Source organism: Chiloscyllium punctatum, chromosome 41 (assembly GCF_047496795.1).
Source record: "Chiloscyllium punctatum isolate Juve2018m chromosome 41, sChiPun1.3, whole genome shotgun sequence".
In the NCBI taxonomy this organism is placed as follows: domain Eukaryota; kingdom Metazoa; phylum Chordata; class Chondrichthyes; order Orectolobiformes; family Hemiscylliidae; genus Chiloscyllium; species Chiloscyllium punctatum.
Genome location: NC_092779.1, coordinates 28397702 through 28421788, shown reverse-complemented (window position 1 = coordinate 28421788; position 24087 = coordinate 28397702). Strand labels below are relative to the sequence as shown.

Genomic DNA, 24087 nt, shown 5'->3' with positions numbered 1-24087 from the left:
CCTTTTAAGTCATATGCTGGAGAATAACATACCCATCACCGGCTCAAAATGTCATTCCAGTTCTGCAACCTGTGAAGCAACACTGTTTGTGCAGTTACATTGAATTCCAGGAGATGAGGTGAGAGTGATAGCCCTTGACATCAATGCCACATCGGACTGAGTGTGACATCAAGATACCCTAGCAAAACTGGAATCAAAGGGTATCAAGGGGCAAAGTCTCAACTGGTTGTACTCAAGGCACAGAGGAAGATTGTTGTGGTTGCTGGAGGTCAGTCTTCTTAGCTCCAGGACATCTGTGCAGGAGTTCCTCAGAGCAGTTTCCTAGACCCAACCACCTTCAGCTGCTTTCCCAAAAGCCAGCCCTCCCTCATAACGTCAGATTCATTGCCAATGAGTAGACAACCTTCATCACCATTTGCAACTCCTCAGATGCTGAAGTAGCTTCAAATGCAACAAGGTTTGGACAATACTTGGGTTCGGGTGACAAGTGGCAAGTAACATTTGAGCCACACAAATGCAAATCAATTAGCACCCCCAATAAGAGACAATCACAGCAGTGTGTACTATCTACAAGATACACTGCAGAAATTCAGCAAAGATCCTGAGACAGCACTTTCCAAACCCATGACCATTTCCATCTAGAATGACAAGGGCAGCAGATACATTGGAACACCACAATCTGCAAGTTCCCCTCCAAGCCGCTCACCAACATGACTTAGAAATATTGTTGCCTCAAAATCCTGGAATTCCCTCCCTACCAATATTGGAGGTGTCCTACAACACTAGAGCTACAGCAGTTCAAGAAGGCAGCTCACCACCACATTCTCAAAGTTAACCAGGGATGGGCAATAACTACTGGCCAGTCAGCGACACTCACATCCCAGGAGAGAATGGAAAAAATAGTTAGGCAGTCTCTTCTCTTGTCTATTTCAGCCAATTCATGCCTTGGGTGGCTGAGAGTCTACTCTCAGTCCAAATCAATACTGGGCAATTCGATTTTCAGCTGTTGACAGCCCTTTTCTCAAATGAAGAACAGGCATTCAAACATCATCTTCAGTTGATCTATTAAGAATATGTTTGAAATCAATAGAAATATACAAACAAGAGTATGGCTCTAGAGCTGTACAGATTGGAAAGTTCAAAGACTATCCATGCTGATCAACTAAGATTGCTGTCAGCAGTTTTAGCATTTGTAACTTAAAAAGATGGAGGATTAGCAAGAAGTTTGTGCCTTCTTTTCATCCAGTAGATTGTGATCTGATGAATGTTGATTGATGACAGAATTACATTTCCTTAAGATTCCTCCAATGGTAAATTGCAACACTCATCATGAGGCCGAGTAATGACAATTCAACAATACACCGGCGGTGGAGAGGAGGAAAGATTCTCTCAATTCATCAATGCACACGATAGTTTTTTTAATATATATCACCGTGAGCTGCTGAAAAACCATTGTTCTGTCATGTCAACTGGATATTCATGTCTTTTACTTCCTAAATGAAAGTTTGGAGTCACTGACAAAATATTGAAAAGGAATGACTGGGAGTTAATGACTTCATCTGAAATACAAGTACACATTAACTCAGATAATTGTGTTCAAACAGCATAGAAGAATGCAATTGAGGACATGAACAACATGGAGTATTTATCTTTTCACTGAGTGTTCACCAATGTAAACCTTGCCAAACACTTCATAGAATGGAATCCCTACAGTGTGGAAACAGGCCATTTGGCTCAACAGGTCCACACCGATCCTCTGAAGAACATTCCACCTAGACCCATCCCTGTAACCCTGCATTGGCCATGGATAATGCAACTAACCTACACATTCCTGGACACTATTGGCAATTTATCATGACCAATCCACCTAAGGTGCCATCTTTGGACTGTAGGGCGGAACTGGAGCACCCAATGGAAATCCTTGCAGACACGGGGAAATTGTACAAGTTCCATACAGGCAGTCGCCCAAAGTTGCAATCAAACCTAGGTTCCCGGTGCTGTGAGGCAGCAATGCTAACCACTGAGCCAAACACATGTAAATAAAGGAGAAATTAATAGCAACAACAAGGTATAGTGATTGTTACAAGGGCTAGAAACATCTCTTTGTGTATGAGATCCTTGATTGGGGCTGTTAACCTGGCCAATCATGGAGCCCCAGCTGACAGATATAAACAGGAGATTCGGGGAATCTCCTCACTCCAAAGACTGGCTCTGAGCTGGCTGGTCAGAATCCATGCACTATGTACATGTAAATAAAGGGTCACTTGGTGATGGGATACCAGCCTCTGTACTGTTATTTCACAGGGACACTTAAAATATCTAAGGAAACATGGCTGGGGAGTTTTTGGAAACTATCTGAAAGTAAAAGTGAGGAGAAGATATGAAAAGAGAAAATTGAATAAAAATTGCAGCAAATCATTTCCAAACATTTGTGGATAATTTTGAATGGAATGCATTTAAGGACAATTGAGGCCCCTTACTGATCGCAGAAAAATATTGAGAGATTTAAGTGATGTGGGGCTTTTTTTAGAAACATAAATGGTTTCATTCTGGCAATGGAAAAGGTGATGAATACATTTAAAGTGATGGAAATAATGGCTTATTTACAAATAAAATCTACGTTTGATAATGAGAGGACTTGAATATTCAGAGAAAATCAGGGCCATGTTTAAAGTCTTAAAGTATAGGGTGGCATGGTGACTCAGTGGTTAACAATGCTACCTCACAACAGCAGGGACCTCGGTTCAATTCCAACCTCAGGTGACTGTCTGTGTTGCGTTTGCACATTCTCCCCATGTCTGCATGGCTTTCCTCCAGGTGCTCTGGTTTCATCCCACAGTCCAAAGATGTGCAGGTCAGGTGAATTGGCCATGCTTAACTGCCCATAATGTTAGGTGCATTCTTGATGAAGGGCTTTTGCCTGAAATATTGATTTTCTTGCTCCTTGGATGCTGCCTGATCTGCTGTGCTTTTCCAGCAACACACTCTCAACTCTGATCTCCAGCATTTGCAGACCTCACTGCCTCTTAGGTGCATTAGTCAGGGGAATGGGTCAGGGTGGGTTGTTTTTCTGAGGGTCAGTGTGGACTTGTTGGGCTGAAGGGCCTGTTCCATACTGTAGGGAATCTAATCTTCAAGATATCTTTGAAAGACTTATAACTTGTAAGTTGTTGAAACACTGAGGGTAGTATTCTAATTATCTCCCATGTTCACTGGTCAGCACCAGAAAACTGGAAATCCCCTCTTGCAATACAACTCATTCAAAAAAAAATCAGGAGCATTGTTGGGGGGGGACCGAGGATTTTCTCATGGCCATGGGATTTGTGGAGGCAGGGAAAATGAGAAAAAAAGAATCTATTTGGCAATGTATTCCCACCTCCAGCTACTTTTCCCAGGGTGCGTTGGTGGATATGCCTGGAACCTCCACATCTGTTGTTGGAAGGAAATTGAAGTCATTAAAGAGGGAATTAATGGGGATTTTCCCAACGGATATCCTCTTTCCCAACATGAGAGCAGTCTCAGGCCTGGTTTATAACCCACCAGTTGTTAGCAAGCAAAAGGAAACAGACAAGCTGTAAAGATGTGTCGAGCTGCACTGCAGAGCTTCTGAAATGCGGGCATGGAGAGGCTGCTTTACAATTCACTCTTTTTGTCACAGAGTGCTGTCATTGCCTGAATGGCAAGTCCCAGCTTCGTGAAAGTCCTTTCCCTCAGCAGCACTTCAGCGTGGCATGGCACCAACTTATACAGTTCTCCTGTCGTGGCTCAGTGGTGAGCACTGCTGCCTCACAGCGCCAGGGGCCCGGGTTTGATTCCATTCCAGTCTGTGTGGAGTTTGCACATTCTCCCTGTGTCTGCATGGGTTTCTTTTGGGTGCTGTGGTTTCCTCCCAAAGTCCAAAGATGTGCTGGTTAGATGGATTGACAGTGGTAAATTGCCCATACTGTCCAGGGTGGATTAGGCATGGGCAATGCAGGGTTGCAGAGACAGGGTGTGGGTCTGGATTGGATGCTCTTCAGAGGGGCAGTGTGGATTTGCTGGGCCAAATGGCCTGCTTCCACACTGTAGGGAATTCTATGATGGCAGGGAGCACATTTTGTGGTCTCACATGTTGCAAATTAATGGATGATAGCCATAGCTGGATAACACTCGTGGATGTTCTGATTAAAGCACATCTACAGATAAAGATGTCTTGCACTGCTGGGAAACCAACCAAAGCCATTAATTAGATATCCCCTGCATTTTGTTGGGAATCATCCCGGACAAATCTAATTTCCAGCACTGTTAGTTAAGTCTACTCTTTGATCCTGACTGGTAAATCTAGTAAGCCACTCTGAAAGGACCCGGAGAATGAAATTTGAGAGTGGTTGTGACTTTATCAGCCCCTAGCAAATCATGCGCAATAAACACTGCAAAGATAAAGCTTTCTTTGAAGAGGCTGCAGCTTATTCCACCACTTAATCCAGTCAATGGTGCCTCCTGTGTTTCCAGCATACCAAGGGGGCCTATTACCTGCTGCAGACCCTTTTGTACTCAGCGTGACCTCCAGCGATCAGCATTTTACTGTCGCCCTTCCTGACTTTCTCTCCCATATTCAGCTACAGTTTGTAACCAGACGTCTGTTGCTAGGGTTGCTGTTAGTGCGGTTGCTAGTCATACCGGTCTCCATCCAAGGTCTAATCTGCCATGAACAATTCTTTTCCATCAGGTAAGAAAGCAGCTGTGGGTGCTGAGTTAGCATGGCCATATATACTCTGAATTTCATTCGGTCCCTCATTACTGCTGAGCTCTTATTTTGTTTTCATTGGCAGAGATGCACCAAGCATCATACGTCAAAAATTCATGTCAGTGTGGTTTCAATTGTCCAGTGAACACAGTAATTGTGAGTGTGCCTCTCCGAAGGGGAGTGAAACCTGAAAATTGGCAGTTTGGAAATCAGCGCTAACAACCACGCTATCTGCTCCCAAACCGATGCACCCCTCCATGCTAAACCCTTCCCAGCCCTTAAAATGTAGCATTATTGATGGTGTCTGGATCTGACAGGATTTACTCGAATTTGTCATATCAGTGTAACAAATCCTCTCATTTTTAACAACTGCACTTGAAACTTGACATTCAACAAATAAGTTTTCTGACTCATTTCCTCAATTTCACCTACCCTTCTAAAATAGAGATTTATTCACAGCTCTCATTCCAAAATACACCAGCTGTGCTCCAGCATCTGACTCGAATAACCATTCTTGTTGCATGAATTGTAGGCAGTGTGTTCAGAAAGCTGTTCCTTATTATATTCATATAATTTTGAGAATTCCTTTTCTGCATCCTTGATTTTTAAGAAATGAAACTGTCTGTGAATCTACTTAGAAAAATGATAATAGTTCAGAAAACAAGACCTTACAGTAAATGTATATTTAAGTATTCATGGAATGTGAGTGTTTCTAGCTGGACCAGCATTTATAGCCCATCACTAGTTATCCTGGAGAAGGTTCTTGAACCGATGCAGTTCATGTGCTAAAGGTAGACTCACGTGATGATCGGGGGGGAGTTCCAGAATCCTACTGTGGTAACAGTTAAGGAACAGTGGTATATATTTCCAATTCAGGATGGTGTGTGACTTGGAGTGTTTGTGTTGCCATGTATAAGCTCCCCTTGTCCTTATAGATGTGAGTGATCATCGATTTGGAAGATATTGTCTAAGGAAAGGACTTAAATTAACTTTTCTTTTTTATCTAAAATTGTTTGGACTTGCCATTACACACTTCACAACATATTTCAATTTTTTCCCTCCTTAAAAATTGTTTTCCCTGAAGTAATAATAGTCAAAAAGTGTGGTCTTGGAAAAGCACAGCAGGTCAGGCCACATTCGAGGAGCAAGAGAGTCGACATTTCAGATATAAGCCCTTCATCGGGGATGTGGAGGGGAAGGGGGCTGAGAGATAAATAGGGGTGAGGTGGTGGGGCTGGGGAGAAGGTAGATGGGAGGGTGATAGTTGGATGCAGTTGGGAGGTAATTGTGATCGGTCGGTGGGTCGGATGGAGTGGTTCGGTGGGAAGGAAGATGAACAGGTAGGACAGATCAATAGCGTAGTGCAGTACTCAGCCATACCATAAACATCTTTAATCCTGCTCAAATCTCTGCAATATGACATAATAAATGGCAATCTTATAATTACAGGAGTCAACACCCTCATCACTGTGGCTTTGGAGGATAGTCCAGACACAAACGACATCCGTTTCATTGAGTTTGGACGAGGATTTGATTACAAAAAAAGACTATCCATTGAAATGGAGGATGTTGGAAGTGCTTTGCGTAGACAAATAGTATGTAAGCCTGGAAAAGCAGTTTTCTTTAACAATTGGATTTTTTTAATTTGATGGTTCTGATGTTTTAGTTTGCTGATTCATCCAGATATTGAAAATTATTTTATGGGGTTGCACGGTCACAGCAGGATCGTCTACACACCCCCTGTCTAGAAGGAAAGTTCATCAGAAGTTGACTCATGCTGTGGGAGACTCTGGCCCAGAGCCATAACAAGCCACTGATGGGCTGAACTGGTTAGCATTGTGGCCTCTGGCACTAACTCAGGATTAGATCCCACCTTCAGGAACTGCCAGCCAGTGTTGCTGGTTGGTAACAAAAACTGAAAGAGCTGCAGATGCTGTGAACTGGGAACCAAAAGAGACATTTGTAGATCTGGCAGCATCTGTGAAGAGAAGTCAAAGTTAACGCTTCGGTTCCGGTTCTGGTTCTGTGGAAGGGTCATGAGATCCAAAACATCAACTTTGATTTCTCTTCATAGATACTGCCAGATCTGCTGAGCTTTTCCAGAAACTTCTCTTTTTGTTTCTTGTTGGTACAGTAATGTGTCTCCTGGTGTAATGTCAGTTTTTGTAATATGAACATTGTGACAGACTGCTTACTGACAATAAATATCAGAAGATTTATTTACAAAAAACACTTTGTACATTACAACCCAACCACAGACACCAACATGTTTTGCGCTCTGTCGGATATCATGCAGATTTATTGACACTCCTGATGGATTCCAAAGTACAGCAGCCCATCATTCAAGGTGGGATGATCCCTTTATACAAGAATATCACATGGTATGATGGCACTGATATCATCCCTTAGCTTTATAAAAAGTAGATTAGATTTCCTACAGTATGGAAACAGGGCCCTTCGGCCCAACAAGCCCACACCGAACCTCCAAAGAGCGACCCCTTATATATACCTCTGACTAAAGCACCTAACACTACGGGCAATTTAGCATAGCCAAATCACCTGACCAGTACATCTTTGGATTGTGGGAGGAAACCCACGCAGACTCAGGAAGAATGTGCAAACTCAACACAGACAGTCACCTGAGGCTAGAATCAAACCCGAGTCCCTGGTGCTGTGAGCCACCATGCCACCCCTAAGTACATGCTTGTCTGATCATGGATGTAAGCAACGTCTAACGTCCCTCCTTTTGTCCTTTAAAAAATAGGATTTCTCAGATGAGAAACGTGTACAAGTACATAGATCAAAAATAAGAGGCATATTTACATACAAAGCTTGTTCTTTGATGGACATATATCATGCAACTAAATTGAGTTCTTGGATCATTCTCAGGATGCAATTGCATCCTTTCACAATGTTGTATGTTAGTTGCCTCTGTGGATTGGTATGGACTGTTCACTGTGGATGTGTTTTATCTAGTATTAACGCAATACTTTCAGTGTCTGAATCCTCATCTTGGATTACCCATAGATTATCGTATGCAATTTGAATGTGTCTAATGTTGCATATTAGAACAGAACTGTTGCAAATAGCAATGTTGTACCTTTTGGGTTGAGCATGTTTTTTCAAGAACTTCCACATATGTCATTTACATAAATAATTTGGATGCAAGCATAAGAGGTACAGTTAGTAAGTTTGCAGATGACACCAAAATTGGAAGTGTAGTGGATAGCGAAGAGGGTTACCTCAGATTACAACAGGATCTGGACCAGATGGGCCAATGGGCTGAGAAGTAGCAGAAGGAGTTTAATTCAGATAAATGCGAGGTGATGCATTTTGGGAAAGCAAATCTTAGCAGGACTTATACACTTAATGGTAAGGTCCTAGGGAGTGTTGCTAAACAAAGAGACCTTGGAGTGCAGGATCATAGCTCCTTGAAAGTGGAGACACAGGTAGATAGGATAGTGAAGAAGGCATTTGGTATGCTTCCCTTTATTGGTCAGAGTATTGAGTACAGGTGTTGGGAGGTCATGTTGCAGCTGTACAGGACATTGGTTAGGCCACTGTTGGAATATTGCGCGCAATTCTGGTCTCCTTCCTATCGGAAAGATGTTGTGAAACTTGAAAGGGTTCAGAAAAGATTTACAAGGATGTTGCCAGGGTTGGAGGATCTGAGCTACAGGGAGAGGCTGAACAAGCTGGGGCTGTTTTCCCTGGAGCGTTGGAGGCTGAGGAGTGACCTTATAGAGGTTTATAAAATTATGAGGGGCATGGATAAGATAAATAGACAAAGTCTTTTCCCTGGGGTCAGGGAGTCCAGAACTAGAGGGCATAGGTTTAGGGTGAGAGGGGAAAGATATAAAAGAGACCTAAGGGGCAATCTTTTCACGGAGAGGGTGGTATGTGTATGGAATGAGCTGCCAGAGGATGTGGTGGAGGCTGGTACAATTGCAACATTTAAGAGGCATTTGGGTGGGTATATGAATAGGAAGGGTTTGGAGGGTTATGGGCCGGGTGCTGGCAGGTGGGACTAGATTGGGTTGAGATATCTGGTCAGCATGGATGAGTTGTACCGAAGGGTCTGTTTCCATGCTGTACATCTCTATGATTCTATATCCAACCATTGATGTTATTGTATGGCTTGATCTAGGTGAAGCTGAGATAATTGTCTACATACTCCTCAATCATGTTTCTGCACCACCCTCTCTCTTTTCTCCAATAAGGCTGCATGTGCATTCAGTTGGATAGGAAGAATGTGAGATAAATGGACTGTACAACGTAAACTGGTGAGGATAGGTCCTTACACTGAAGCGTGGCTCACAATCTCAAAATGGCAATTCTGAAGTCTTGACAAATTGTCTTATATTCATGATCAATGTTTTAAGTCTATGTATAATACACTTTGTTAGACTGTTGGATTGCAGATAATGCAAAAAGGAAGTGAGATGCTGTACTGCCACTTTGTGCATATATCTTGGAATGGGCTCGGCAACATACTGAAGACAGATGTCTGACATAACCTGCTGTGGGACACTAAACATGCTGAAGATAGCAGTTAATAAAGTCGGCTAACTTGATATTGTTCACATCCTTGCCATGCTAGATGAAAGGAAATTTAATAAAATAACCTGTCACCAACATAAAGTCTTGGGTTTTGGATTTGAGATAGGTTTGTGGCAATCTTGGAACACAGTTCAAAGAGAATTTCATGCAGAATAATTGGATCTTTAAAGAGCAGGGATGGATGACACTGACATAACATGCACATTTGTATTGATCAATCTATGCCTTCGTTGATGCCAAGTAGACAGATTTGAATGGTAGTCATTTGGTTTTCCATGCAACCAATGTGGAGATGGTTCAACATGTCTTGATGTAGGACTTTGAGAATCAACACTTGCTTACTCTTGAAAATGATGTTTTTCAATAAGCCTAACCCACCTTTATACTTGTTCAGGATGTGTAGTTGTTCAGGAACCTGCTTACTGTGTTCATGTCATCTGTTAATGATGGGATGTTTTAGCTCTTGCTCTGATTATCTGATACAGCATGTTGAAATAGTTCCATTTGCTCATGACCGAAGTAAATGAGTTCAATATCAAGATTGCCCTCTACCTCAAATTCAATGACATCCACTTGTAGGTCAATGGGTACATCTTTTTTATGGGCTTATTTTGGGAGTCATGTTAGAGAGTTTGAATTTATCATTCTGGATGGTATTGGATTGGTGAACTCTCACTATAGTGTGAGCTTTATCTCCTGTAGGATACTTATATCTGATGTAACAATACAAATGCTCGCTCCTAGATCTCTACATGGATAATATGACACCAAAAAGTTCAACAGAGATTTATTACAGCTGCTGGTAGGCTTACACATTGCAATCACAGTTACTTCTGTCTCTGGGATAATAAGCTACAAATAATAATAATAATAATGTTACAAACAGCAGCACATTTTCATCAGCATGTTGTGATTCATGAGGCTCCAGTTCAGATTGAGTCTGAAACCTTTGTTGGCTCATGTCAAATGCTATGACATGGTGGTGATATTATCAACTTGCCTCTGAAAGGCATACTGCCTGTGAGATATATTGCAACAATCATAACCTCGAATTTTGATAAGAAGACATTGAAGTCATGGTAAGTGGTTCCTGCAAATAATTTCCAATGGTTTATGTTCGGGCTGGCTGACTCAGTACTTGCTAAAGAGTTATGAGGGGAATACCAAATACATCTGCCAGAATTCCCCTTTAGATATTAGAATAGTTTGCTCGGACCATTGTGACAACTTTAGACCAAAATGGGACAGGCTTGTTATTCTGCAAGCATCAACAAAATTCTATTTCTAGAATGGTTGGCTTAGATCAATCAGAATACAGTTATGTATGTTCACAGGATGAAGGGGCAATGTTCAGGGTTTGAAAGATATATTGGTTGCTGCCTTGATCTCAGTGTGATACATCTTTGTGCAGAAGATCGCTAAGAAGAGAGTCTTTCGTTGCAAAGACTGAGATGTATAAAGATAGAAAATTGAATAACTGAGGAACTTTTGCATGTCATCTTTCTCCTGGGGTGTAAGCACAACCTGTACATAAAATCCTGGCGGGGTCAGGTCCAATACAAGTGGATGAGTATATGGAACTGAAACAGTTTCTTTGGTTTGTATTAATTTGACATTTCTCGCTGTGAAAGACAAAGCCACATTTCTCACTACTTCCCAATGATTTGGTAGAGCTTGGTCTTGTCTTGGACAAAAATGTCATCAGCAATGCAAAGACAACATGGGAAATTCTCAAGAGTTCAGTCCACGTGTTGCTATAAGATATGCTGAATGGCAGTACTAAAAACAATACCGACAAGAAGGTGTTGGGAAGATAGTACACTCTGTGAATCAGGTGAAAGATATGCTGACCAATAACCAGTTAATTCATTCAACTCAATGGAGCACTTAGCACCAGAGAACCTGAGGATTGAGCTTCTCCAAACTGGGAATTTTATTGAACATCTATTCAAGATGTGATTTAGTCAGTTTGGGGTCTGAAATTGACGTACTTTACTGTCTTTTTAAGTGCTGGTGCAAGGCCTTACAGAGAATGTTGTTGTGTTCCACTGTCTCAATTTTGAGTTTGTCTTATCTTTGGACCATATTTGTGAGGAGGATTGATGCTAAGTTGGACACTGTCCTCAAGAAATAAGGTTTCATCACCTTGTAAGTTGCCGATGTGTAAAGACTGCAGATGCTGGAAGCCAGAGTCATAGATATGAAGCTGGAAAAGCACAGCAGGTCAAACAATATTGAGGAGTGGAAAGACTGAAACCCTTCTTCAGGATAGGACATCACATCGATCTGGATATAGATTTCTGAGGTCATAGATGGATTCAATTCTTCTGTCTCTGATCCCTTGGTGTTACAGTGGACATTTTTCCAGTTCATGGAAATTATGCAAATATCAGTGTACACTAAACATTGTTTCAACAATGGAGCAAGTTTCTAGTGTCCACTCAGAAGATCTATATTGACATTTGAGATTAGCAATAGCAATACGTGGAATCTCAGACCCATTATAGGCAGAGAGTTTGTCATGTGTGGGCTTCCCTTCCCCTTGCCATTTGCCAACATTTGCATCTAGGATATGGAACTGAATAATATTAGCAGCTGTACGTGTGTCAGTTTGGCTCATTGTTATCCATTTTGTCAGCAATCATAACCTTGATCAAAATGAACACTCAGCTCTTCTAACTTTATCACTGTGCTGTATCAGACTGACCGCATGTACAACTTGGATAGGATCTGGAAACTGCTTTGTTCCAGATATTTCCTGAACCTCATATTTGCACTTCATAAGTTTAAGTTTGGTTACATACTTTCCGTTGGTCTTTGACTGAACCCTCTTCCTGTGTTGTTGAGGTATCTGCTACATTGTTTCCTGACCATTAGATTCAGTACATTTGAAGGGTTTGGTGACGATTCGCCGCAGCACATTCGCCGCCGCCAATTAGCCACTGCCAGTTCGCCATCAGCGTTTCTCCACTGGGGTTGTTTGACCTCTGGAGACTATTCGCCACTGGAAATATATATATGTACTGATTGTTTTCCCTTCCGCCTGTTCTTTCATAGTTCTCAGTCTCCTTTATTTATACAACAACATAGTACATATTGATAAAAAAAAGCGGTGAAGTAAATATCATTTTATTGGTTTATACGTAAAAATGAGTTACAAACACTTGCAGTGGTGAATCGTCCTCAGCGGCCAATGGGTGGTGGCTAAGCGTCCTCAGCGGTGAAAGGGCAGTGGCTAATCGGTGGTGGTGAATCAACGGCGGCGGTGAATGGTCCCATCCCGATTTGAAGATGACAACAAAATTGGAGAGGTAGTGGACAGTAAAGAAGGTTACCACAGGGTGCAATGGGATCTTGATCAGATTGGCCAATGGGCTGAGTGTGGCAGATGGAGTTTAACTTAGATAAATGAGAGGTGCTGCATTTTGGGAAAGCAAATCTAAGCAAGACCTATAGACTTAATGGCAAGGTCCTGCGGAGTATTGCTGAACAAAGAGAATTTGGAGTGTAGGTTCATAGCTCCTTGAAAAAGGAGTCACAGGATTCTGAAGAGGCCATTTGGTATGCTTGCCTTTATTGGTCAGAGCATGCAGTATAGAAGTTGGGAGGTCATGTTGCAGCTGTGTAAGACATTGGTTAGGCCACTTTTGAATTACTATGTTCAATTTGGTCTCCCTCCCACAGGAGGGATGTTGTTAAACTTGAAGGGTTCAGAATAGATTTACAAGGATATTGCCAGGTTTGGAAGGTTTGAGCTATAGGAGAGGCTGAATAGGCTGGGGCTATTTCATTTGGGCTGTTGGAGGCTGAAGGGTTACCTTATAGAAGTTTATGATGGGCATGGATAGGGTGAATAGTCAAGGTCTTTTTCCCAGGGTAGGAGAGTCCAAAAGGTGTAGATTTAAGGTGAGAGGGGAAAGATTTAAAGGGGACCTGAGGGGCATTGTTTTCATGGAGAGGATGGTGCATGTAAGGAATGGATTGCCCAGATAAGTGGTGGCTGGCAGGTACAATTACAACATTTAAAAGGAATCTGGATGGGTATATGAATAGGAAGCGTTTAGAGGGATGTGGGCCAAATGCTGGCAAATGGGACTAGATTAATTTAGGATATTTGGTTGGCATGGATGAGTTGGACTGAAGGGTCTGTTTCTGTGTTGTACAGCTCTATGACTCCATGATTTTCTGCACATCTTTGCCCTGTGCCCCTTTGTGGTACACTACGTGCATGTGTCATAGAACGCTGTACTCTGTTTTGGTAAATGGAATAAACCACACTTGATGCAATGACTTGGGTTGTTTATTGATTTTGTTTACTGTTTTTAATCAGAGTCAAGAGCTTAAAGCTGATACTGCCACCTTCCAAAAGCAGATCAATAGTGTGTCCTTTAGCTTTATCTAAGAATGTTTTTTGAACTGATTCGATTCGTTTTGAAGCTATTGCTAGTAGTCAAATGCTAAAATTTACGCAAATGTTGAACTGACAATTTCAGAAATTGAAGATCTCTCTGAGGTCTTGTTGAAGGCAGGGTGCTGACTGAGAACAAGTATCAGAAAAATTATTCACAAAGAAATGAATATATTACAGTTCTATCACAATCATTGATATGGCCTGCGCTCTGTCTATTATGATGCTGGTTGACTTATTGACAGTCCTGATAGAGTCATAAAGCACAGAAACAAATCCTTCAGTCTATCTTATCCATGCTGACCAGGCATCCCAATTTGACCTGGTATCATTTGCCAGCATTCAGTCTGATATCCCTCGAAACCCTTCATATTCATGCACCCAACCAGATGTCTTTTAAATGTTGTAGTTGTCTCTCCACCACTTCCTCTGGCAGCTCGGTCCATACACGCACCACTCTCTGCATGAATTAGAAAGCACAACAGCATATCACTCAAGGTGGGGTTAGTACTTTTCCACAAGAATATTACATATTGTGATGTCACATGAATATCACCACTGAGCTCTGTTAAAGATACATGCTTGCCTGATCACAGTTTCTTGCAATGTCTTATAAGTAATGGGCACTTCTAGAACTGCCGGCAGAAGTCCAAAGAGGAAGGTGGTTGCTCTGGGTATGCAAGTCGGGGGTTTTAGGGCAGGGAGCAATCCTTGAGCATCGAGAGGGCATTAAAGGGGATGTTGAGCCAGGCTATGTCAGATAAATGGAAATGGATGGGTAAAATCTTGGTTTCTCGTTATGTGCACAGGGTACCCGCAGAATGTGTCACCCTCTTTCCTGTCTTTTCCCATGATGGTTGTTCAAAACAGCCTACCCACTGCTGCCCAACTTCCTATGCCAAACGTATTTATGTGCCCCTTTGACAGAAAACACAGCTGGCAGGAGCACATAAAATATTAATTCCACCACAGCTCATTTTTTCATTAGGCACAATTAACCTGTCTTTAAAGATACAGATTTCTCTTGCTGAACTGGGACATTCTGTCTGCAATATTGAAGCAAAACTGTTAGGTGATGAAGTGGAACATTTTTCTACTGTGAAGTCTGTACTGTCTAGTGAAATCCCTTAATGTTCACAGCATGACATTCCTCTTTGCCTTGTTTCAATCCTTATACAGATTATGCCAAACAATATAGCTACTTTACCTTGCTGAGAAAGATGCTTCTGCTACTACTTTCTGTATTGCAGTGGTGTTAATCTTCAAATGACCAATGATCCATGAATTATATCTTCCATCCCCTGATTGAGATCATGTCACTCCAGAGCCCATAATATTACTCTAGCATCCAATAAAGTGGTCTAATTTTAATTAGAAAATTGTACATTTTACTTTATTGTCCATCAGTGACTTCACACTGGTACCCCATAAAGATTTGATTTTGTTTTCCCAGAATGCAGTTGTAGAAAAAGAATGTTGCAATATCCCTTGCAAATGTACAGGAGAGCCAGGAGAGCGTGGTCCTCGGGGAAACAAAGGAGATGAGGTAAGAAATTGTGCAAAACATGTACCAATGTTAAACTCAATGCAAACTTAATGACCGAGAAATTTACAATTCTGGGGTCCAAAATGATGCAATGTATTTTCCTGGGCAGCAAATTAGGATGGAAGTAATTTCCACCAGTTACATCAAAAACAATGTGCTCAAGTTTCGCAAACAGGATTTAGCCTATCTATGATCCACCCAGCGAATTGTTGTCCATCAGCTTAAATACAACTGCATGAATCCCTGTGTTTTTTTTTGTGGTTAGCACTTTCTATGGTTATAGTCACAATGGGTCAAGGAGTAAATTAAATCTGGAATTGTAATTTTATGCTTCAAGCCTTGGCAACTGCAGACTTACTGCAGCTTGTGGCATTGAGAGACAACTGAAATACTCTGCCTCCTCAATGAAAAAATTCTAGCAGCTATGAAATTCTTAATGGGCACATTTTCCTGCATTACTGATGTAGAGACAAACAAAGAGCAGGGGAAGAGATGATTAAGGCAATGTTTAAGGAGCACACTTGCCTTTCCAACGTATTATCTCCCCTCGCAGTCCCGTTCCACGCATAAGAAAACATACAGAACACAGTTCATGAGGTCTTCCTCTGATTGTAGCAAGGAACCATCAATTAGTAGACTGCACTTAATCATCTGGGCTATAAGGAATCTATGCCAGCGAAAGCATGAATATACGTAACAGGGCACTAAAGTTAATGGAAGAACATATCATTCCTAAATGACTACTGCAAGAGATTTTAGTGCACAAATGGTTAGTGAAATGTTGTTTAGCACAGTTTCACTCTTTTATGACTGCCGTTACTTCTTCCCTTGTCGCTGTCTACCTTCTTTCAAATAAAGGACACAACCTCCATTCCAGCGTGCATTTTCGATCTTCAATATAGCTTCATCTTCTTTGGCTCAACTCAGCCAATTGAAGAATATTTATTTCTCCACAGCTGCAAAAAGACAGCAAACTTAAATGATGGCACAGACCTAGAACAGGCACAGCATGTTACTTTTAATGATCTGTTTTTGGAGCATGTTTGACACTCAAAGTACATAGATCACTCATGGGTGAACATTTGTCCAGCACTGCCAACACTGTTGAACTTGTAACTTGTTTGTCTCTTCTAAATACATAGTAATAATGTTAACGATGTTATTTCAGGGAAATCCAGGCACAAAAGGATTTCCAGGTTATCCAGGAGATGAAGGAGGACCAGTAAGTTGGTGCTTTCACTTTATTTTGAAAAAGAAAATACAATTCCCTCCCTATTTCCCGAATATAAAGATTGGCCTGACTTTAATTGGCTTTGAGACCTGTTGTGTTTGCTCTGCAGTAAGTCAGAGATTTTGGACAAATGTATAAAATCAAGGATAAAGAAACATATATGGGGCACAACAATGACAGCAATAACAACAACTTGCATTTTTAAAGTGTCTTTAACAGAGTAAAACAAACCGAGGTTCTTCATATAGCATGAGCAATCAAAACAAGCCATAGGCGGAGGTATTGGTGCAGGTGACAAATAGTTCAGTCAAAGAGTTTGGTTTCAAGGAGGAAAACAAAGTAGCAAGGAGAGAGCTTTAGGGAAGGAATTTCAGAACTTACGGCCTTGAGAGCTGAAGGTGTAGTTTCGAACAGCGAAGAAATTAAAATTGAATTGGAGAAGGGCAGATGCCTAGACAAGTTGTCGGGCTCGAACTAGGAGGGATTTGAAAACACAGATGAGAACTTTAAAACAATGGAGTTGCTTAACCTGAAGCTAACACGGTTCAGTCAGAACAAGGGTCTTTGGGGAAAGAAGTTTGGATAGCTTCAAGTTGCTGGAGAATAGCAAGTGTTGAGGCCAGCCAGGTGTGCACTGGAATGGTCAAGTCTGGAGGTAACAATAACATAGATGAAGGTTTTAGAAGCAGGTGAACTGAGGCAGGATCTGAGTAAGGCAATGAGCAGCCTCAGTAATAATGTTGAAATGTATGTAGCAGGTCACTTTGGGGTCAAATATGACACCAAGTGTTTCTGTATGTTAAAGGTGCTAGATAAATGCAAGTTGTTGTTGTTTAACCAACACACCTTCAAATTTATTCCAGTATTCACATCTCCTTACTTGGGCAATGATTTTAGAGTACATGGATATGAACAGGCCTCAGAGGTGCTGTTGCACCTTGCTTTGAAGTTTCCACCAAAACACACACTTCAGCTTCAGATGGTTGTCAAGGAGAGCATTGAAGTTGGCAATGAGGAAACAGAGTTTGTAGTGGGATTGCAGACAATGGCTGTATCCTTCCCACTGCTAAAATGGTGGAAATTTCTTGTCATCGATTGGAGGAGCACTCTGAACGTAGATGCAGTAGAGGGAGGTGGTGGTGATGAGGTTGAGCCTGGTGATGTCAACGTACATGTGAAAACAGACAAAGGATAACAAGGGCTAGCATGTTAATGACAAACAGAAGCATACTCAGGGTAGAATCTGGGGGGGCATACCAGATGTAATGATGCAGGAACAGGAAGCGAAGACATTGCTTTGTTGGCTATGATTGATCATATACATATTGGAAATGCATCTTAATGTAGAAACTATGGACAAAATTGTAAGGCAGATTGCATTGTTACCTCTAACCCGGTTTATGGGTACTTACTCATAATTGACTCTATAATTAGGGAGTGGTGGATACTGGAACAATCTTGGAGTTGTATTTGTGGCCAATAAATGAAAACAAATTATATTTACATAGTACATTTAATCAAGGAAAGTAATTTACAGGAATGAAGTGAGGTCAAAATAATCCAAAGGATGTCCATTAATTAAAAATCTAAAGAGATAGACTTTAAAAGATAAAGAAGGCAGAGAAGTAGAGAGATTTAAGAGGGAGGGAGAGCATAAGGCATAGACAAATGAGGCACACTCATTATTTGGTTCAAGGTATTCTTTCCGCAGCTTATCAGAACATAACCTTTCCAGTCTATTTTCATCTAATCCATAGTACATCATTACTGAACTTTTTGATCTGCATTTTCCAGTGAAGATTCTCCATCAGTAGACCTGCTGATAGACTCTTGTATGTGAAGATTTTCTCTTTTTACATATTTTCAGTGAATTCTTATGCATGTCATGAAAATATCACATTAAATACTAAATAGGTGGAGCATCCTTACTGAATTAATTAATTTTAGGCACAAAAGTTAAAAACTCAAAGACTGAATTTGGGTTGGTGGGTGGGGTGTGGCAGTTATGTTCTCCCACTTATCTTGTGTAACTGAAATAGCTGCAAAAATATCTGGGATTAAAAAAAGAGTGAATAGGAGATTCTATGCAGAAATTCAGCTCCCAGTAATAGACATAACACATGCAATTGGCAGTTTACAGTAAGGAGCGATTGATTAACACGCAATCTCCATATGCATTTAAGATACGCTTGCTGATACGTCAACAAACTTCAGAAATGTAAGTAAATCTGACTTCTTTTCCAGCTTGTTTGTTGCCCAGGCAACAAGAAGGTGGAAACTCCAAGCCCCACAAAGAAACCTTAGGCTTTCTCTACTTTCCTTCTGCCTATTGCCACGCTCAATGTCCTTTCAATTTCCTTCTCAGACCTTTAACATGAATGGCAGGAATTGTTCATTTTGGTCGTGGGAAGTGAAATCTTATCATGACCACTGTCTGTATGACTCTTTCTTGGTGTTAAAATTGGCCTGAAAAGTGCCAAAAATATTTCTTAAACTTGGAAACAAAAAAACCCACAGATTACTAGTCTCAGCCCAATGTTTATCCAACTTTACTGAGTTGATGCATTTGGAAAACTTTTACCATTTATTATGATTATCTTAGCAACATATCGAACATGACTTTATATCCAGACTCAGGGATAACTGATTCTAACATTTGTACTTCAGTGAGAGTGCTGTTTTGTAAATAAATCAACAGAACACAGCTGTTTTGTTCAGACTTCAATGGGATATAATCCCTCTGAGGACTTTTGTACCCAATATAAAATATCAAATTGTATCATGATACAAAAGCACAATTCCTCAGACCTCGCCCTCATCCCAAGTCCAAATATTCCCCAACATTTTCCAAATGAATTGTTATTTAACAATTCTGAAGACGAGTCATACCAGACTGAAAATATTAACTCTACACTGATGCTACCAGGACAGCTGAGTTACTTCAGGATTTCCTGTGTTTATTTCAGATTACCAGCATTTGCAGTAGTATGATTTTATTTGATACTTCATGGAAAATGTATTTGATAATATATCCGTGAATTGATCCTGCCAAAATACAAGTCTCTTTAAAACAGTGAGCTTTGACTACGTGTGGTAGATAGACTACTGTGGTTAGTGTAGTATAATTTGAATACTAAATGAATTAGCCTCTACATACAACAGATTAATACATAATTGAGGAACAAAATGCTTGTGGGTGAACTGAGAAAGTTAAAAATGTTCTTTTATAGAAGGAAAATCCTGATTCACTGCATACTCACCTCATACTGTTCAGTTATAGATAGTTACTTGAAAAATGGCAAGAAGTCTGGATCATTTACCATATCAATCTAATCTAATCAATATGTTATCACATGCTAACCTAACCATTTAGGTATTACTATTACTTTGTACACTTCAAGCAATACATTTTTTGTTTTTCATTTGAAAATGTACAAAAGCACCATTGATTATTATATGCCAGACAGGAGCCAAAAAAATCCTTAAAAAGCCTAAACATTAAGTTTTATTTTCCTAGTTGAAAAGTGCACCTAAACACGAAAAGAAGATAAAGTTAACTTCTGTTTACTGATAATACTTAGGAGATAAACCAACTAGAAAGGGGCTATATGGTATAAAATGATGACCAATAGATCTGAAGATCAACATAAAATATTTTAGCCTTAACGTATGTTGATGACTCCTAGGTTTGCAATGCCACCATTATTTAAACCTTTATTGCTGTCTTCATTTCCAAAATAGCATGAACATTTTCAGTACATTTTTCTGTTCTGTGTGTCAATTTGAATTGTTCTTGTTATATCTTTCTTCATCTGGAAAGTCCTTTATTTCACAGCGCGATTGAGAATTAGTTTCTTAGCAAACAACAATCCTGAACATAATTATTTGAAATTCTAACGCATTGAAATTGTGAGAATAATCTTTAAACCTTTGAAACAAACAGCACTATGTGTCCAACCATAAGCATGTGACATGGCTTATTATAGGTTTAACAATATTAGCCATTGGAAATCTCTGACTGATTTTGTTTTTTCACAATAATTTCAGGGCGACAGGGGCCCAGCAGGTACAAATGGAACTCAAGGAATGGAAGGATGTCCTGGCTCCCCAGGTCCCAAGGCAAGAAACTCCTCATTTTGAGGCATAGACAATCAATACATCTCAAATTTTTACAGTCAATATTTTATTTCACAGTTTAATTAATGAGTATCTTTTTTTTAGGGGAAATCAGGGTATCCAGGAGAGAAGGTAATATGGAACTTTATTTAATCTAAATTAAAAATTTATTTAACATTATTAAACAAAAACAGAATGTTATGTTCACTTTGACATTTCTACGTTTACCAATGTATAATCTGTATATTATGTTACCATTACAACAGGGTGGTGATGGGGACCATGGTATTGATGGAATAGCTGGAGAACAGGTAATAATTTCCTAAATTAGATCATATGAAAATATTATTTGTAGAAATGCTAATAAGTACTAATTGAGCACTGTGTTCTTACAGGGAGACCACGGAAGTCCAGGAGCACCTGGCGAAAAGGGAAACGCAGGAAATCCGGTATTGTCATCTTCTAGTAATCAGATGAAAGTACTCCCATCGACAAGTACTTAAATGTTGTCCCTTGTCTCTTCCATCCATGCAGTTTCTCTCTTTAACACACATGGTTAAGTTTTGCTTCATCATAGAACATAGAACATAGAACAGTACAGCACAGAACAGGCCATTCAGCCCACAATGTTGTGCTGACCATTGGTCCTCATGTATGCACCCTCAAATTTCTGTAACCATATGCATGTCCCGTAGTCTCTTAAATGTCCCCAATGACCTTGCTTCCACAACTGCTGCTGGCAGCGCATTCCATGCTCTCACAACTCTCTGTGTAAAGAACCCGCCTCTGACATCCCTTCTATACTTTCCTCCAACCAGCTTAAAACTATGACCCCTCGTGTTAGTCATTTCTGCCCTGGGAAATAGTCTCTGGCTATTGACTCTATCTAAGCCTCTCATTATCTTGTATACCTAAATTAGGACCCCTCTCCTCCCCCTTTACTCCAATGAAAAAAGTCCGAGCTCAGTCAACCTCTCTTCATAAGATAAGCCCTCCAGTCCAGGCAGCATCCTCTGAACCTCCACCACTCCCTCGTCAGGTCCACACACCCCACCAACCCAACCTCCACTCCTGGCACCTTCCCCTGCAACTGCAAGAAATGCAAAACTTGCGCCCACACCTCCCCCCTCACTTCCCTCCAAGGCCTCAAGGGATCCTTCCATATCCATCACAAATTCACCTGCACCTCCACACACATTATTTACTGCATCCACTGCACCCGATGTGGCCTCCTCTACATTGGGGAGACAGGCCACCTAATGGCGGAACATTTCAGAGAACACCTCTGGGACACCTGAAGCCAACCAACCCAACCACCCCGTGGCTGAACACTTTAACTCCCCCTCCCACTCCGCCAAGGACATGCAGGTCCTTAGCCTCCTCCACTGCCAGACCATGGCAACACGACGCCTGGAGAGAGAGCACCTCATCTTCCACCTAGGAACCTTCCAACCACAAGGGATGAATGCAGATTTCTCCAGCTTCCTCATTTACCCACCCCCACCTTATCTCAGTCCCAACCCTCGGACTCAGCACCGCCTTTTTGACCTGCAATCTTCTTCCCGACCTCTCCGCCTCCACCCCCTCTCCAGCCTATCACCCTCACTTTAACCTCCTTCCACCCATTGCATTCCCAATGCCCCTCCCCCAAGTCCCTCCTCCCCACCTTTTATCTTAGCCTGCTTGGCACACCTTCCTCATTCCTGAAGAAGGGCTATGCCCGAAACGTCGATTCTCCTGTTCCTTGGATGCTGCCTGACCTGCTGCGCTTTTCCAGCAACACATTTTTCAGCTCTGATCTCCAGCATCTGCAGTCCTCACTTTCTTCTGGGATAGATATTATCCAAAATATCAGGGATAAGTCCCCAGCACATCTTCACAATAGTGCAACAGGATCTCTGAGATCCATGTGAACAGGCTTGTGGACCTTCATCCCAAAGACAGCACCAATAAAAAGGAAGCACTCCCTTAGAACTGCACTGGAGTTTCTGCCCGAATTATTGTGCTGATGTCCTGCCTGGAACCCAGGACCTTGCAATTTAGAAACAAGAATGTCATGAACAAAATCACAGATGTAAGGTAATAAATCTGTTATGAGATGCTAATTTGCAGTAAATTTCATTACTCTTTTTCTATTGTGAAGTATCAAGTTAACCTGCAAATACCATTGGCTGGGTGTTATGGTATGTTCATGAAGGGGTGTGTGAAATATGATGGGTTCCTAGCACACTGGTCTCCCATCTACCTTGATCCATTCCATATAAGACGCTGTGTGGGTAAGACACTGAATAGTCCACCCACCCTAAGGTCTACTTGGCCATTAACTGCCCAATTAAGTGGCAATTAAAAACTTCAACCCACCTCTATAGCTATAATACACTGTGTTATGGCAAACAGATGAGGGTAGGAAGACTATTTTTTCATCAAAATTGATGGGGTTAATCCTAATTCAGCAGGGTACATTGGAGCCACCCTCATAAAATTGTACTCTTTTCTACCCTTTGCATCTCTCCACTTGATCTCAAGAGCCCTTCCACCTCCTGAGCATCCTCCAACCTCCTTAGGAAGCTATATCTCTTGCTGCTGTCAAAATCCAGGTGCACTTTCCCCACCAAGTACGGTATTAGCACCCTCTACTCTCTTCTGGTGCTGCTTGGACTGCAAGAGTTTCCGACCAGATTGTGTTATAGGCATATACCCCTGACAATACAAGCTCCCTGTGAACTGCTCTATCAATGCTGTCCAGTGTGACTGGCAACTCATTTACGTACAAAATGAGAAATACGCCTTCCCTGTTGAGCTGTACCTCAATAAGGATAGTATCCCAGACAACACATCATCATTGCAAGGATCTTGAGATCATCTGTACTTAATGACACACTGAAAAACGGACAAAATCAAAGCCTGTCTTTGCAGTCGGGCTGCAGTTAAAGTAGATACTGGAGACTTTGGAATTGAAACAGCTATCTGATCAATTTCAATTGTGAAATTGCAACCATATATGTAATTATGAAATCTTCTTACTTCAAAAATCAAAGACAATGCTTCATGAGCATAATTTCACTCATTGACATGGAGGATGCATGAAGCAAATGCAATCAGTCTCTCTTCATTATCCAACACATGAGAGATCACAGCCCTTACTCTGAATGGAGAGGTATCTCATGCGAGCTTAGTGTTGTTGGACATGTTGTAATGTACAATTATTGCACCGTTCACCAATTTACTTTTGCACAACCTCAGTGTTTTGTTGCACTCTAGTTTGTCCACAGAATATCCGTCCTCAAGAGTTTATGCAACAAAATAAACTTTGATATTAACTTATTGTAGAAATCGCCAGAACCAAAAAAATCCAAACACAGACATTCTGATTGTGTTGATGCATTTTTTGTTGCTTGAGCTTTACACTTGTAACCTGTCTTTGTCAATTACTCAACAATGCTTTAAAATATTTCATATTTATCTGCCTTTGCCCAACTCCCATGCTTTCCCAAATATTG

At 41.1% G+C, this 24087-nt stretch overlaps 1 protein-coding gene across 1 annotated transcript in view; it reads left to right on the top strand.

The window, feature by feature from the left end:
- Positions 1–24087, top strand: part of LOC140464960 (collagen alpha-6(VI) chain-like) — a 135495-nt gene that overhangs the window by 41515 nt on the left and 69893 nt on the right. Inside the window, exons 7-13 of the mRNA XM_072560633.1 lie at positions 6176–6321; positions 15148–15240; positions 16409–16462; positions 20519–20590; positions 20693–20719; positions 20854–20898; positions 20983–21036. Of these exons, the coding sequence (XP_072416734.1) occupies positions 6176–6321; positions 15148–15240; positions 16409–16462; positions 20519–20590; positions 20693–20719; positions 20854–20898; positions 20983–21036 (491 nt within the window). The remainder of the gene's footprint in view (positions 1–6175; positions 6322–15147; positions 15241–16408; positions 16463–20518; positions 20591–20692; positions 20720–20853; positions 20899–20982; positions 21037–24087) is intronic.